Genomic DNA, 18,720 nt, shown 5'->3' on the forward strand with positions numbered 1-18,720 from the left:
ACCCCTGCCACCTTCAGAATTTAAAAGAAAGTATTCCAGTTGACATTGGCAAAAGCTTTCTATAAGTCTACAAATGCTAGAAACGTAGGTTTGCCTTTCTTTAATCTATTTTCTAAGATAAATTGTAGGGTCAGTATTGCCTCACATGTTCCAACAATTCTGTGGAAACCAACATGATTTTCCCAGAGGTCGGCTTCTAACAGTTTTTCCTTTCGTCTGTGAAGAATTCGTGTCAGTATTTTGCAGTCATCAACACCTGCTTTCTTTGGGATTGGAACTATTATATTCTTCTTGAAGTCTGAGGGTATTTCACCTGTCTCATACATCTTGCTCACCAGATGGTAGAGTTTTGTCAGGGCTGGTTCTCCTGAGGCTATCAGTAGTTCTAATGGAATGTTGTCTACTCCCAGGACCTTGTTTTGACTTAGATTTTTCAGTGCTCTGTCAAATTCTTCACGTAGTATCATATCTCCCATTTCATTTCCATCTACATGCTCTTCCATTTCCAGAATATTGTCCTCACATACATTGCCCTTGTATAGATCCTCTATATACTCCTTCCACATTTCTGTTTTCCCTTCTTTGTTTAGAACTGGGTTTCCATGTGAGCTCTTGATATTCATACAAGTGGTTCTCTTCTCTCCAAAGGTCTCTCTAATTTTCCTGTAGGCAGTATCTATCTTACCCCTAGTGATATATGCCTCTACATCCTTACATTTGTCCTCTAGCCATCCCTGCTTAGCCATTTTGCACTTCCTGTCGATCTCATTTTTGAAATGTTTGTATTCCTTTTTGCCTGTTTCATTCACTGCATTTTTATATGTTCTCCTTTCATCAATTAAATTCAATATTTCTTCTGTTACCCAAGGATTTCTACCAGCCCTCATCTTGTTACCTACTTGATCCTCTGCTACCTTCACTATTTCGTCTCTCAAAGCTACCCATTCTTCATCTACTGTATTTCTTTCCCCAATCTTATCAATCGTTCCCTAATGCTCCCCCTGAAACTCTCTACAACCTCTGGTACTGTCAGTTTATCCACATCCCATCTCCTTAAATTCCCACCTTTTTGCAGTTTCTTCAGTTTTAATATCCAGTTCATAACCAATATATTGTTGTCAGAGTCCACATCTGCCCCTGGAAAAGTTTTACAATTTAAAACCTGGTTCCTAAATCTCTGTCTTACCATTACATAACCTATCTGAAACCTTCAAGTATCTCCAGGCCTGTTCCATGTATACAACCTCCTTTCAGATTCTTGAACCAAGTGTTAGCTATGATTAAGTTATGCTCTGAGCAAAATTCTACCAGGTGGCTTCCTCTTTCATTCCTTATCCCCATTCCATATTCACCTACTACATTTTCTTCTCTTCCTTTTTCTACTATCAAATAGCAGTCACCCATGACTATTAAATTTTCGTCTCCCTTAACTATCTGAATAATTTCTTTTGTCTCGTCATACATTACACCAATCTCTTCACCATCTGCAGAGCTAATTGGCATATAAACTTTTACTACTGTGGTAGATGTGGGCTTCATGTCTATCTTGGCCACAATAATGCGGTCACCACGCTGTTTGTAGTAGCTTACCCACACTCCTATTTTTTATTCATTATTAAACCTACTCCTGCATTACCCCAATTTGATTTTGTATTTATAACCCTACTAAGTTTATATTATTATCAAAAACATTGAAACACTGACTGAAGATCCAGGTCTAGGAGCAGAATAGAGTGGAAATATTGCTCAAAGAGTGGCTAACAATTAACTACTCAATATATTAATCACAACATTCATAAGCTTTAGAAAATTCTCAAAAACATACTTTTCTGTCACACAGATATACAATTAAACAAGGGAACAACTGTTTTTGAATAAGGATTCCACTATCAAAAGTTTATAAGAATCTCAAATTCAGCTTCTAATTCACGATATAGTATTTTCAGTGCTGTGTAAGATCCATAAGGAAGGGGTCCCAGTACACCCCATCCAGTGCAATATACACCACCAAAAATAGTTTTGCATCACCTTGGTTCCAAGAGTTCTGGAACATGTACAGAAAATTGAAATTGAGGTCAACATAAACATCATTTCCATCCTTTTTAATGCTCATGAAAACTACACATTGCATGTTGTACCACCATACAGCGAGACCTTCAGAGGTGGTGGTCCATATTGCTGTACACATAAATACCTCTAATACCCAGCAGCACATCCTCTTGCACTGAAGCATTCCTCTATTCGTCGTGGCATACTATCCGTAAGTTCATCAAGGCGCTGTTGGTCCAGATTGTCCCCCTCCTCAACGGCAATTTGGCGTAGATCCCTCAGAGTGGTTGGTGGGTCGCCCATAAACAGCCCTTTCCAAGTTATCCCAGGCAAGTTCGATAGGATTCATGTTTGGAGAACATGCTGACCACTCTAGTCGAGCGATGACGTTATCCTGAAGGAAGTCATTCACAAGATGTGCACCACAGGGTGGGAATTGTCGTACATGAAGACAAATGCCTCGTCAATATGCTGCCGACATGTTTGCACTATTGGTTGGAGGATGGTATTCATGTATCGTACAGCCATTACGGCACCTTCCATGAACACCGGCAGCGTACGTCGGCCTCACATAATGCCACCTAAAACAGCAGGGAACCTCCACTTTGCTGCACTCGCTGGACAGTGTGTCTAAGACGTTCAGTCTAACCGGGTTGCCTTCAAGCACGTCTCTGACAATTGCCCAGTTGAAGGCATATGCGACACTGATCGGCGAAGAGAACGTGATGGCAATCTTGAGCAGTCCATTCGGCACGTTGTTGGGCCTCTCTGTATCGCGCTGCATGGCTGCCAGAGATGTCGCGAGTGAAGCTGTGCAGAGGCGCTGCTAATGCATGGTTGTTTACATCTTTGGGTGGGTTTAGTGACATCTCTGAACTGTCAAACCGACTGTGTCTGTGATACAATATTCACAGTCAACATCTGTCTTCAGGAGTTCTGGGAACCGGGGTGATGCAAAACTTTTTTTTTTTTTGATGTGTGTATAAAGGGCATTCAAATGAAACGCAGTCACTAGTGTAAAGTAAAGATAACAGTTTTATTAATTCAAAAACGTAATTATACACAATACACATACTCAAAAATAGTTGCCAAAACTCTTGGCACGTTTATCCCATTGCCACGCTAGTCGGTCGATTCCATCCTTGAAGAAGCCAGTAGGCTGCTGTCTTATCCAGGCCTGGACCCAGTCATACATATCATCGTGCATTATGGTGTGGGTGGTGCCTATGCTAATACGCAGTAACTGATGGATCTCACACACAGTGATTCTGCGGTTGTCCAAGACTAAAGCATTCACTTCCACAACCACTTCTGGTGTGATGACATGACGAGCCTGTACAGGACGAGCATCGTCTTCCAATGACTTGCGCCCCTCAAGGAATCACTTGTGCCATTCCACAACACTTTAACAACTCAGATTGTATTCACTCAGCCTTCACTCGACAATACATTTGACAGTCTGCAACTCCCTCCACTGGCAAAAATTGAATCACTCCTGCTTACTTGCCTGCATGTTTGGTAGTAGACGATAAATTTTGTGACCACCTTCTCTTTGGTGTGAAACCACATTGGCGCTATGCAACACCAAACTGTGTGCACGTGTCAGTCTCTCTACCAATAGATGGCGCCACCATACCCGCAGTTATGTGGTGCCACTTTACGTGTAAGGCAAAGGTACACGCACTGACCAGGTTTCATTTGAATGAACCACATTGGGGCCCCGACATATTACCTAGCAAAATATTTGGCTTCGCCTCTGAGCCATTTGGCAGGAAAATATGAATCACTTTTGAAACTCAGGAGATTTTATACAATGACTGAAGACTTTGTGGCTCGAGCCAGTTGTATTAGTGAGTTTCGACGTGGTCTCTTTGTTCACACAAGTACCTCCGGTGGTGTCATAACAACTTATAGGAATTAAGTTGGATGAGGACATCTTAAATCTATTCAAACATTTGCTTTCCTCAGCTTACATTTTATTTAAAGAACAATATTTTGAACAAACTGACAAGTGTTGCTATGGGCTACCATAGTAGCTAACCTTTCTATTGAAGATTTCGAGGAAAAAGCATTTCAATCAGTAGTACTGAAACCTACATGTTTCTGGGATGACACCTTTGTATTTTGGCCACATGGAGCAGCAATGCATTTCTGGAACACGAACTCCCTGCATCCGAGCATTTGCTTCACCATGGAAGTGGAGGAAAATAGACACCCCCTATTCTTCGGTGTCTTGGTCTGCAGAAAAGAAGATAGTTCCTTGGGTCACAGTGTGTTTCGTAAACCAACTCTCACTGGCCTAAATCTATGAGCTACGAGCTGCCATCACCCATCTCAACACAATGGTGTGTTAAGGCCTCTCAATCATAGCGCAGGAGTTATCTCAGATGCATGGAGCTTACTCTGATAAACCTGTACGCACTAAAGCTCAAGAACAGCCAGAATAAACAGAGCTCCAAGACGATGTTTTTTTTACCTTATGTCGGTGGCATGACCTTTAAGATTGACAGGCTGTTGAAGAAACATCAAATAAAATGTGTCTTCTACCCTCTAGCACGAGTGCAAACTATGCTGGGTTCTGTTAAAGACAACCTAGGGTTAAAGAGACCAGGGACATATAAAATCCCGTGCCAGTGTGGGCTATCATAAATTGGTCAGATGTGTTGCACAATTAAGGACAGATGAACTGAACCTTGGTGTCACAACAGACAGGACCAGCCAGAAAAGTCTTCGTCCACTCCACATACTGGGACCCCCATCATTAAATTATCCGTCAAAATACATATAAGTTACGACCTGATCAACAGAGACATGGGATTTCAACTCAGCAAGGTATGGAAATCAGCACTGGCAGTACTAAGGCATTTTCGATCACAGACAAACGAATTCGAGTCAACACAGATGGAGAATCAGAGTCTGCACATTTAAGCTGAGTGCCAACACTGCCTGTACGCAAGCTCGGCTACAATTTGCAGCCACCCTATTACCACATCATGAAAGTGACGGTCATGACCAGTTTCTCAAGCTGCGGGCAGTAGATGTCACCCTGCCCTATGATCTGTCTATGAGGACATTATACCCCCACCCCTTGGCACCTGCGTTTTTCTAGCGAGTCAGCATATGTATTGGTGGGCCATTGCAGTAATACACAATTAAGTACCTAAAGATGACAAGCAGCTGTTATGTTGAAATATTGTACAGCTTTCACTACATTATCCGACACAATACCCACGAACCAATGAAGTAGTATGAATTTGTGTAGCACTCACAAATGTTTGAAAATACAAATGCATCAGTATAAGCACAAACCTTGACACAATCAATGAAAGAGTATGTAAAAATGAAAAGAACAACAGAGTGCAGAACCCAGAATTTCAAGTTGGACCTGTCCTACAAGTAAATGAATGTCTAAAATGCACATTTTTTTACTTAGCCGAATTCTTAAATTTTTTCACATTGGCATGCCAGACATGAACACTGCAGAATGTGTTTATTACAGTCAAAATAGCAAAAAATCCTGAACAGCCACAAAACGTAATTGTCTCCTTGGGCATTCCATATTAAAACATTGTTTAAGTTGAGGTACCAGTATCAAATAGGACTAATGGAGGCTATCGAAAGTATACACAGGAGGTCAGCACAAATTGTCACAGTACCCAGAGACAGTGGCCTTATATGTGCAAGTTGTTTTTGTGTGAATGCATGTGCGTTCTCTACTTCGAAAGAAGCACTTTGTCCGAAGCTTTAATATTTTAGCAGTCAATTTCATTGTGACTGTCTGCGACAACTCCTCCTGTATGTAGTGAGCAGCTCTGTCCTTTCCATATTGTTGAAAATTTCTATACTATAATTCATTTGAGCACAACAACATAACTACTTTTTACTGGCAATTTATCTTCACTGGACTTAACATTAGATGTGAGTGTCATGCTTAACGATGACAATCAGTTTCAAATAAAACAGGATTTCCTGCCATCAGTGGATGCATATCCACCTCTTCCAGTTTCCAATTAAACTTTGCAAAGGGAGCTGCATTGAATGGACATATGGATTCAGGTATCTTACAAAAACCCATTGCTACCACTATTTCCAATATACTGACCTCTATCCACAATTTTGTGTTTACAAGTGCTTGTTGTAATTACCCTGAATCATCCTCTCTGTCAAGTTCATTTGCAGTGTTATGTAGAAAGTACTGATGTTATCTTGGCAGGAGAGAAATTTCTCACTACTCAAACAATGAAGTACGAGATGAAATGTGGTAATACAGCCCATTACTGTTTGTGTTGCATTTCACCTCAAGAAATGTGTAGTGCTGCAAATCAATGTGGGATTATGCAAAAAAAACAGTCATTCCAAAGACGAAGATAACACAGAAATGAACAAGTGGGAACTGTAATTAAAATACCACCACTAATGATATTTTATATTCTTCTTCTTCTTCTTCTTCTTCTTCTTCTTGTTTTGTCTACCTGAGGACCATGTTAATTCAAGTCAACTTCGTCTCTTCTGATCTTTCTCCTTGTCGAATATTCTTTCATTCTCATACTTTGCAACATCCATCGCTCTTCTGCCCATGGTTATATTGATCTGGGTCTAGTTCAGCCCTCAAAACCTGTGAAAGCCCGAATTTTTTAAATTTATAATCATTGTGTTGTACATCTCTTGTTCCTGTATTTTGAATTCTTCTAAATCCCTCTGTACCTCTTGGGTCCAGCATATTCCGGTTCTCTTGTTCACCAGAAACTATCATTTGCTGTGCTAACCTCCCATGGACCATTCTAAGGATGTGTCTGAAAAACATGCTCATTCTCTGATTTTGTCAAAGATTCTCTCTATCTTGGCATACAATTCTTCGTTCACTTGTCTTCTAAACTAACCATCTTCTGTTCTTCGAGGTCCCAATATCCTCCTGAGAATCTTCCATTCCACCAGTTCTAGTCTCATTAAGTACTTTCATTCTTACTAGGTCACAACTCTCTGCTGCATATAAGGCTTTAGGATGGATCATTGTCTGGTACTGTCTCAGTTTTGTACTGATTGAATCATTCTTCTTATTGTTGCTGACCTTATTTACTTTGTATGCTCATTTTGTTTATTCGTGCTTCCATTGCTTCTTTTTCTCTTAGCCCAGTTTCTATTGATACTCCCACATATTTAAACCTCTACACCTTCCAAATTTTCCCTCCGCCTACTATCATCCACCCAGGAGCCGCCTTAATCTATGTCATATACTACGTCTTCTTGATAGAGACCTACAGGCCTGCTTTAATTGCTTGTCTCTCTAGTTGCATGATTTTGACAATATCACAATACCATCTGCGAATGTTAGTGGTCTATCCATATTCCTTTTCTCACCCCCCCCCCCCCCCCAATTGTATTCCACCCACTCCTTTCATTTCTCATTGCCAAACAATGATCACCTTATCAAGCACACAGTCTCAATCCAGTTTTAATCTTTAATCTCTAAGACCTTCTAAAGACTTCATCTGAAGTTTACATTGGATATTGTGTTACTTAGAGTCTGTTTAATCAGTTCACCGAATCTTCAATCCAAACTAATCTCCTCTAAAATTTGGAACAATGTTCGTCTATCTCATGAATATTAAGCTTTCTTAAAGTCTATAAATGCATGAACGAAAATTTTTCATCTCTGCTTTTGATACATGATTACCAGTTTCAGATTTAAAATTTGTTCTGCGCATAATCTTCTCTTTCTGAAGCCTCTTTAGTACTCACCAATTTGTGGATTTTGTTGCTTATCTACTCTGTTCAGCAATGCTTTTACTGGCCACTAGTATTAATGATCTTCCTCTGTAGTTCCCAGGCTCCGATTTATCTCCTTTTTGTGTACAGGATGTATTAGCGTTAATGTTCATCCTTTTGGAAGTTGCTGTTCTTTCCAAATTTTACTTCCAGTTTGTATCAGTTCGACGACTGTATTCTCATTCGCATACTTCAAGAGTTCTTCCCTATGAGCTTTATTATTCTTCAGGGTATTTATGATGCTCTTATCATCATCAACGGTTGGTGATTCCAAGTAAGGGTGTAATTCCTTTTCATAGCTGACAGTCTCATAGGGTGCTTTTGTTCAGGAGCTCTTCAAACTATATTAATAAAATGAAATATGTTTGGTGACAAACTGCACACTTTCTTGTAATTCCACAGATGGATTTAAAATATCTTTAAAAACAAGTTCAATAATGGTAAAGTAACTTTCCATACTATGGCCAGACAAATGAAGTCTTTAAAAACACATTTAAATATTTTATTGGGAATAGGAAGTTTATACTGACGTTTTTGGCCAAATAATTAGTCAGAGCAACAATTTTATCTGTCCGATACAGAACTTTAAACATGTGTGTCATATATAAGCTCAGTTCTTGTTTGTGGTTAACTTCTTTGCAAACAGCCCCCATTTGTGGATAGGTTTCTTAACAAAAAGACAATGACATAAAGCTCATTAAAGATGGTGCTAGTTATCTGGCTGATCCCGTTGATGCAGCCACCAGTCCAATATCCTGATCGTGGAAGTCATCCATGCTCTTAGTACAAATGCCTTGTGCTCAATAAATAATAAACCTTATTCCAATGGAAAGCACAATAGTAACCAGCAAAACTGCAATAGCTGTGACCCTTTAGTTCCACAGGCTCTTCTACAACCCATCAAGCTGTTGGATGCTTTCACACATTAACCTTACTCCTCTGAGATGCTGCAGATAAATCAATATGACACTGGCATGACAACTCTGAACTCTGACACTTTTTTAAAAATCTACTATAGTTCTCTTTGACTGGAGCCCTTCTATAAGAAATATAACGACAGTGTTTAAATCTACAACAAAGGAATTTTGAACAAAAATTGAGTTATCGTAGCTAAGTGCCATTGAAAATGGAAAGTACAGGTTAGAGTCACTGACAGACAGAGCCACTTCACTTTTAACTGCTGTGGCACTTCTTCCTACATAGATTGTAGACATGCAGTACATGCAAATCACAGGTCTTTGAAGTGTGTTTAGCAGACACGTATGAAGAGACCACACCAACAGAAGAGTTTTTTACTACTTTTCAAAAGTCTGGAAACCATGCCAAATGATCTGAGATGCTGCAGATAAATCAATATGACACTGGCATGGCAACTCTGAACTCTGACACTTTTTTAAAAATCTGAAATCTTGTTAGGTAACAGGGTTCTAGGTTTGGATAATTTATCCCCAGATAATGAAGTTTTTAGATTTGACCCTGTAATACAAACCTCTCTAGGAAATGTAAGACTGACAATGGCAAATGGAGGACGGAATAACAAGAATATTATGAAAAGGATAGATTGCTACTCACCATATAGTGGAGATGCGAGTCACAGATACGCACAACAAAAATATTGTCAAACAAATAAGCTTTCGGTCAAATACGCTTTCATCAGAATTACGCACACAAACGCGCGCGCGCACACACACACAAACGCGCGCGCGCGCGCCCACACACACACACACACACACACACACACACACACACACACACACACACACTCTCTTTGAATTGTAAGTTTAATTATATTTTATAACAATAATTCATAAACTTGATTTTTTTACGCTGATTTATAATCTGTGGAGCCTGCCACTTCTGTGCAATATTGTCGAGTCCAGTCTTGAGTCAAAGGAAGTGTCCAGATAGTCTGGATCTGCAATGAAGTCAGTCTGCAATAAGTGGGTATGTAAAAGTTTGTCAAGCTTTATTTTACAAGGGTCATTCAATTGGTCTGGGAAAAAACTGTTAGTAGGGCAAGGTTGATACTTTTATGGCTCTAAGTTGACATCACTGGGATGAGCCCTGACCAGCTGATGTGTCAACATTCGTTTGCTTGTGCCTTTGTCCCGCAGTTTTCGCAAGGTCGGCATGGTTACGGTCAGATTTGGTGTGGTTAATTGAAGGGGTGGCTGGATGCCCTTCCTGTCACCACCCTGTACACCCCCCCCCCCCCCCCCGCCCCCTCATCCCCCTTACAGTCCTGATTTAGTACCTAGTGATTTCCTTTTGTTTGGTGCACTGAAGGAGGCATTACATAGGAAAAGTTTCCAGGACAACGAGGACGTGAAAAAGTTTGTGAGAAATTGGTTCAAATGTCGAGATAAAGATTTCTTTGCATCCGGAATAAAAAAGCTTGTCCCATTGGAACAAGTACATAAATGTTCAAGGGGATTGTGTTGAAAAGTAGAAAAAGTATTGCTTTGAAAAAAATAAACACTTTTTTCTCCAGATTAATTTGTTTCTTTAATTACTGAATGATCCTCGTGTAATATAGTGAAGATAAAACCAGAGTCAAGTGTATGCCATTCCTTTAATTAGACTACTGCAGTTATGTTCCTTCATGTGTGATGAAGCTATTTGGAATGTAAGAGGCAAAAATCATCAATGTCACTTCTACAACAATGGAGAAAATGTAAAGTGACATTCAACTACAAACAGTTCCAATATTTTGTGTTATGCTTTGAAAGTAAGTTAGTAGCCAAAGTTACCTTTCAACAACATATTTAAACATTTTGTACTACAAAGTTTCGACACCAGTATTTATTTGGGGCAACAAGATGCAACTTACCCACTGCCACAAAATCTCTGACACTGCACATCATGTGAAAATGAGGCATATGTGAAGGGCCTTGAGCGTTTACTAAATTGTATACAGGAAGAGGCCAATGCTTAGCTACACAAAACTCTTGGAGTCTTCCAACCATATTTACATTTGCTGGTCTTCCTGATCTGAAAATTAAAACAATAAATAAATATTGCATTTCTATAATCTCACACAAAATCCCAAAAAATGTTTAAGTTTTTTCCGTTTAGGATAAAACACGAACTCAAAAAATTTCAAAGAATATAATGAAAATCTACTCACCAAATGATGGCAGGACAACACACATACAAAAATATTAAAATCTGCAAGCTTTTGGAGCCAGTGAGATTGATGGGTGAAGAAAAAGGACTGGCGAGGCCTTGAATGTACCAAACAGCCCAATTCAAAAGCAAATTTCTTAGGGCATCACCTCCAATCTAGATACTCTCAATCCCTATATATAAAAAACAACTCACTAGTACACCTCTTGTCACTCAGTGTTATTGTTTTCACGAATGTATTAATCAGCTACTTCAACAAGTATATGACTTCCTAATTCAAGCCCTGAAATGAGGTCCATTCTGTCATATTTTTCTCACCACACCTAGAACAGCTTTTCATCATCCTCTCAATCTCTGCAATATACTTTCAGACCCTATGCTCCTGCTGCACATATTTTTCTCCCCTACGTGCGCTGCCTCTGTGACTGCCCCCACTAGAAGACTTGCCCCTTGCACCCTCTTACCATCACCTACACCGATCAATCAGCAAATTACGACCACCGACCTTCCATCAATAGAAACCCATCCAGGCGACGGCAGTGTCACCTGCCGAGGAATGACTTGCTAGTCAAGACAAATGCGTGGTTCTTGTAGTATCAGCGAGTATGCAGGCAATGTGTAAAAAGGGGAAGGCACACTATCTTGAGTTTGATCAAGGACAGAGTGTGATGGCCCACAGGCTCAGCATGAGCATCTCTCAAACTGCACACCTTGTCAGGTGTTCGACGAGTGCTGTGACGAGCGTTTTCAGCATGTAGCAACACCATGGTGAGACCACATCCAGACATCATGAGGTTGAGCGGCCATTTCATAGGCTGGGCAGACTGGTAAAACAGGACAGGAGGCAAACTGTGGCAGAACTAACATCCGACTTTAAATCTGGGCACAGTACAAGTGTGTCTGAACACACAGTGCACCTAACACCCCCAATGACAGCCTCTGCATCCAACAACCCACGCACATCCCAATGTTAACACCACGACTTTGGCAACCACTACTGAAATTGGCACGTGACCATCGGCACTGGATATTGGCGCAGTGGCAGAGTGCTACACAGTTTGATGAATCCTGATACCTCCTTCGTCATGCCATCATCTTCCAGTAGAACAGCTCCTTGACACCTGTACTGTGGGATGGAGACAGGCTGGCAGTGGCTCCATTATGCTCTGTGAAACAGTCACATGGGCATCCATGGGTCCACTGGAGCTCTTGCAAGGCACCACGATGGCAGACCATGTACACCCATTTGTGATGATCATGTTACCCGCCAGCAGTGAAATTTTTTAACAAGATAATGTGCCATGTGACAAGAAGACGAGTGTTATGGATGGTTCGAGAAACAGTGGTGAATTCCCATTGCTGTGCTGTCCCATCTTACCAGAGCTGAACACAATCCAACACATCTCTGATGTGATTGGACACGGCGTCAGAGCTTATCGGCCCACCTTCCCGGAATTTGAGGGAATTAGATGCTGTGTGTGTGTGTGTGTGTGTGTGTGTGTGTGTGTGTGTGTAGATGTGGTTGCCAATTCCCTCCAGCAACCATACCAACCTTGCAAATGGCAAAACATATACTATCAAAGGGAGAGCTACCTGTGAAATGACATGTTGAATACCAGCTCTTACATAAGCACTGTTCGGCCTACTACAAACGATTTGTTTTCAAAGCTCTATATTTTCTAATATATTACAAGCACAAATATGAGTGATGTATGAATGGAGCCATAAGCTCACCAAGTGCGCATTTTGCACTCTAGAAACTTCCTACAATTGTACCCTTTGACCACAAAACACACATCCAAGCAGCACTCAAATTTGTTACATACCTTATGCAGCAACATCCTATCAATGGTCATCACAGCACACAGTGATTGACAACCCACTCATAATTTACTAAAATGGCCGATAACTCAGACAGCAAACATAAATTAGAGTGTAAGTGGTTAAAAAAAGGGCACTCTGTCAGGAAATGGCAAACCGTCAAAGGTTGAGGACAATGAGCAGAAAGTAGTGGCGGATCACCACTTAACAAATGGTGATAGCTAAAAAGACAGTATCCAATGTTCAACCTAGTGAAAATGATCTCCTCAGGGCAAGAGGGCCAAGAGCAGGCCAGCCAAGCTGCTGGGGGTTGTTTAATCCCCGAGAGTTTGTTCCCACGACAGGAAGACCAATGGTCACGCAAAAGTGACACCACCTGATGACAGACAGCAACACAGAGATAATCAGAGGGAATTGAAGTACTAGCAGGCCAAGATAGGACGACTGCAGCCTTGGCAGCAGTGTCAGCGGCCTTGTTTCCTGTCAGTCTGATGTGACCAGGGACCCACAAAAACAGCACAATGGCTCCATCAAGAGTGAGCAAGTGAAAGTTTTCCTGGACCCGTTCCACTAAGGATGGACAGCGTAAGCCCACAGAGTCTCTGAAGGGCACAGAGAGTGAGTCTGAGCGAATGACAATTGAAAAGCCTGTGTCACCAATGTACTGCATGGCCTGATACAGAGCGATGAGCCCCACTAATAACTGAGCAGTGTTCCGGAAGCAGATCCCAAAAATTGTCAGTGCCAATGACAAAGGCACACCTAACACCATGGTCAGCCTGAGAGCTGTCAGTGTACACAAAGGTATTATCACGAAGTTCCGTGTGAAGATCGAGAAACTTACAGTGATAGAACGAGTCTGGAGTAGTGTCCTTAGGAAATGAATGAAGGCCAAGGTGAACACGAGCAGCCACATGAAGCCAAGGCTGTAAAGGGTTCACACCCATTAGGAAAGTGGCAGGTAGCATCTGTTTTGTGATGGAAAAGCAAAGCCACTGTCGATGCCCCACACGTAAAGATGCTCAAGACAATGCCGAAGACACTACTCGAGGGGACAAGTCTGTGGAGAACTGCAATAGACCACAAAATCCCCAACAGAAAGGGAGCCGGAGATGCCTGGCTGGAGACAGGCCATAAAAGGTTAATGGCTACAGGAAAGAGAACGACACTTAGCATGGTTGGCTGAGGCACAATATTTTCCTGCATAAAGGGTCCAACAAGGCAGAACCCTCACTGAACACTGTCTTTTAAAAATTCCTGAAGAAAACGGGACAGGCAGCCTCAGAAGCCCCACGTGTAGAGACTACGGAGGACAACAGAAGTTGTAGGCTTTCTCCAAATCAAAACACATGGCCACATTTCCACAGAAAACCAGTCATGATGTGGGTTGACTAAGTGACGAGATGGTTAACAGCAGAACAGTGTGCTCGAAATACACATTTGCAGTGGTTAGTAAATTGCGAGACTCTAGCCACCATACCAGCCAGGCACGAATCACACATGTCAGCACCTCGCAAACACAGCTGGTGAGAGCATGGGGCGGAAGCTAGAAGGAAGGCGTTTGTCCTTACTGGGCTTAGGTATGGGTATGACTGGCTTCATGCCAGTATCTGGGAAACGTGCCCTCTGCCAAGATGCAATTGTACATTTGAAGGAGAAAATGCTTGCCCCTACAGAAAGGTGCTGCAACATCTGAATGTGAACATCGTCTGGCCCTGGGGCAGAGGATGAGGATGAAGTGAGAACATGATCTAGCTTCTTACTGTAATAGTGGCACGTTTCTGAGAAGAGAAGGTTATCGCCTACACCTCCTCCACTTCTGATGGAGGAAGGCAGGGTGATAGTGTGTGGAGCTTGAAATCTCTACAAAAAAAAAAGCGGCCCAAAGTATGGAGATAGCAATTGGGTCCATAATGACATCATCTGCCGGAAAATGGGGAATGGACCTGGGTCCCAGATAGCTGTCAGAGATTGTCCCACATGATGGAAGAGGGAGTGGAACTGTTAAAAGAACTAGTAAATGAAACCCAGCTAGCTTTTTTGCTTTCCAGAAGAACGCGACGACACTGCACATGCAACTGTTTATAACGACTGCAGTTCATCTTCATAGGATGATGGTTAAAAACCAGGAGAGCACATCTCCATGCACGAATTATGTCACACCACGCCTCAGTCCACCAACGTACCGTGACACGGTGTGGTAAAAATGAAGTGCGAGGAATAGAATGTTCTACAGCTGTAAGGATAACATTCAAAGATAGTCTATCCGGACACCACAACTAGGGGAAGGTTGTTCAACGAAGATTGCCAGGGAGGAGTAAAGCCTCCTGTTAGCCTTAGAAAACTGCCAGTTCAGTGTGCACGTAGGTGGAGTAGGAGTCAGCAAACTGACAGCACACAGGATATGGTCGCTGGAGTACATGTCACAGAGAATGGACCACTCAAAATAGGCAAGTGGGCAGTGCAGAATGAGAGGTCCAAATGGGAAGAGGTGTGCATGGAGTCTGAATGGAACATGTGTGCTCCCGTGTTAAGACAAATGAGGTTAAGTTGAGTGATAAGGTCAGCCAAGAGGGCATCTCTCTAACAGGTTCTGGAAGAGCCCCAAATTGGATGGTGTGCATAAAAGTCACAAAGCAGCAGAAAGGCATGATGGAGTTGCCCAATACGGTGGAGGAAGTCTGTCTGGTGACACTGAAGATGGATGGATGTAAACAATACAAAAGGAAGGTGAAGTGAGGAAGGAAAATGCAGAGTGCAACAACTTGAAACTGGACAGTCAGGGAGATGGTTTGACTACGAATGTCATTCAAGATGAACAGCATGACTCCCCCATGAGACAGAATGCTGCCCCAGGGGGAAGGTCAAAGCAGATCAGAAAGAAATGCGAGAGATCAAAGCGATGGTGAAGACGGAATGTTGTTTCCTGGAGAAAGAGGAAAAGTGGATGCTGCAATTCCAAGTGCAGCAGTAATTCCTCCTCATTACATCTAAGATTGCGAACGATCAACTAGAGGATAGTCGTGACAGGGAAAGGGGAGGAGGGAAAAAAATGAAGGAATGTATTCTCAGTGACTGCTGAGTTGGTCGGTTTAAAGGCGGGAGAAGGGACCTAACTACTAGGTCATCAGTCCCTTGTTCCTAATAAAACAATGCCACAAGTGTGAGAATAAAACAGACAAAACATATAACACAAAACAGAAAGAAAGGAAAAGCCACAACAACGAAGGGAAGGCAACAAACACTAAAAGAAACAAAAGAGGACAAGAAAATAATAGAGACGCTAGAAACAGAAGCGATGAAAGCACATTACAGTGGCTGGCCACCCACGAAAATAAAAAGGGAAAGCCAGCCACTCAGCAGCACATTAAAACCGCCACCCTAAAAGCACTAGGGTGGAGGACACAGGGGGACAAAGGATATGTGCTAAAACCAACATAGAAGTATAAAATCCACTCTCATGGATAAAACGTAAAACTAAAGCTGCTGTGGAGGCATTGTCACCCAACACCGAAGGCAGGGTGCTGGGAAATTTAAAAGTCTGTCACAGAGTGGCTAAAAGTTGGCAGTCCAGCAAGAGGTGGACAACTGTCATTTGGGAGCCATAGTGACACTGAGGTGGGTCCTTGCGATGGAGTAGGTAACCATGCGTTAGCCACGTATGGCCAATGTGGAGCTGGCAGAGGACAACTGATTCCCTGTGAGAGGCCTGCATGTAAGACTTCCACACATTCATAGTCTCCTTAATGACACACAGTTTGTTGTGCGTGCTGTTATGCCATTCCGTCTCCCAAAGCCGGAAAACCCTGTGGTGTAAGAAAGAACGCACATCAGCTTTGGAGATGCCTATCTCCAGAAGCGGTTTCCACATCACCTGTTTGGCCAGCCTGTCAGCAAGTTCGTTGCCAGAGATTCTGACGTGTCCTGGGGTCCACACAAACACCACAGAATGGTGGGACTGTTCCAGGGCAGAGATGGACTCCTGAATGGAGGCTACCAGACGGTGGCGAGGGTAAGATTGGTCGATAGCTTGTACGCTGCTCAATGAGTCAGTACACAGGAGAAATGACTCGCCAGGGCATGGGCACGAGATATGGCCGCCAGCTCTGCAGTGAAAACACTGCACCCAACTGGCAAGGAGTGCTGCTCACTATGTCTTCCATGAACATATGCGAAGCCTACGTGACCATCAGACATTGTGCCATTGGTGTATACCGCTTCAGAGGCCCAAAACATGTCAAGAATCTAGAGGAAGTGACTGACAGTGGAGAGCAGTGGGGTTAACAGAGTCCTCAGAGCCACGCAGAAGGTCCAGATGAAGCTGCGGCCGAGGCGTACACCATGGAGGCGTACGTGACCAGACCGCAAGTAGAGGTGTAAAGGGAAGGACACCAGTTTGGAGAGAAGGGACCGCACGTGAACCGCAATCGTTAGCCCCAATCTGGGCCACCGATGCGGCAGATGCACTGCCGCGGGCAGGAAAAGGAGACTGTAATTCAGATGCTCAGGGGAGCTATGAATGTGTGCTGTGTAACTGGCGAGCAGTTGTGCACGTCTGATCTGCAGTGGAGGGACACCAGCCTCCACCAGTACACTGGTCACCGGACTCGTCCTACAAGCTCCTGTCGCTAATCGAACCCCACAGTGGTGCACAGGATCGAGTAAATGCAATGCTAAAGGCACTGCCGAATCATAAACCACACTCCCATAGTCAATTCAGGATTGGACAAGGGCTCTGTAGAGCTGCAGCAGCATACAGCAATCTGCATCCCAATTGGTGTTTCTCAGGCAACGGAGGGCATTGAGGTGCTGCCAGCACTTCTGCTTAAGCTGACCAAGATGAAGGAGCCAAGTCAATAAAGTGTCGAAAACCAGTCCTAGGAATTGATACGTCTCCACTACAGTGAGTGGATTGTCATTACGGTAACGTGCGGGTTCCAGATAAACGGTATGATGCCAACAGAAGTGCATGACTGACGACTTTGTGGCTGAAAACTGGAAGCCTTTAATGGTCACTAAAAATAGAGACACACTCAATACAGAGCCCTGCGGGACTCCATTCTCCTGGATACGGATGGAACTATGGGAGTCACCAACTTGGACATGGAAAGTACAGAGCGACAGGAAGTTTTCGATAAAAATCGGGAGTGGTCCCCGGAGACCCTACTCATACCATGTCGCAAGGATATGATGTCACCAAGTCATGTCATATGCCTTACGTAAGTTAAAAAGGATGGCAATCAGATGCTGTCTGGAAAAGGTCGTGTGGATGGCAGACTCAATGGACACGAGATTACCAATGGTAGAGCGACCCTGGCGGAAGCCACCCTGACATGGAGCCAGCAAGCCACGTGACTCCAGGACCCAACCCAACCGCCGACATACCATAGATTCCAGCAGCTTACAAAGAACGTTGGTGAGGCTGATGTCCCAATAACTATCCACATCAAGCGGGTTTTTATCAGGTTTGAGCACAAGAATGATGGTGCTCTCCCATAATTGCAATGGACAGATGCCGTCAGACCAGAGCCGGTTGTAGGTGAAGAGAAGATGTCGCTTGTAGTCAGATGAGAGATGTTTAATCACCTACACCGCATGTAGTGAATGACAGGACTTTCCCTTCCAGCCTCCGTTTGCGTGTGCAAAAGGCTGGGAGGGGGGGTGGGGGGGGGGTGTAGTTCTCCAACGCAGAGGCTCAAGCAAAGTGCTCATCAATCGCATTTGCGTCGGTACATAACTCGCCATTTGAACACAGGGGACAGCTGTTGGTTCCTGGTACCTGAAAAGATGTTTGATCTTTGCCCAGACTTAGGAAAGTGATGTGTGGCACTCAATGGTGGAGATGCATATCTCCCAACACTCCTTCTTCCGCTGTCTGATAAGTTAGCGAACATTGGCATTGAGCCATTTAAAGGCTATGAGTTGCTCCAAGGAAGGGTGCCACTTATGCCGCTGTTG

The 18,720-nt window shown here is 43.0% G+C and overlaps 1 protein-coding gene across 3 annotated transcripts in view; it reads right to left on the reverse strand.

Moving 5' to 3' along the window:
- Positions 1-18,720, reverse strand: part of LOC124607100 (RISC-loading complex subunit tarbp2-like) — a 126,997-nt gene that overhangs the window by 87,114 nt on the left and 21,163 nt on the right. For all 3 annotated transcript variants that reach the window (XM_047139294.1, XM_047139296.1, XM_047139295.1), the window contains exon 4: positions 10,646-10,806. In XM_047139294.1, coding sequence (XP_046995250.1) covers positions 10,646-10,806 — 161 coding nt within the window. The remainder of the gene's footprint in view (positions 1-10,645; positions 10,807-18,720) is intronic.

The sequence above is a fragment of the Schistocerca americana genome, chromosome 3, assembly GCF_021461395.2.
Source record: "Schistocerca americana isolate TAMUIC-IGC-003095 chromosome 3, iqSchAmer2.1, whole genome shotgun sequence".
Classification (NCBI taxonomy): Eukaryota; Metazoa; Arthropoda; class Insecta; order Orthoptera; family Acrididae; genus Schistocerca; species Schistocerca americana.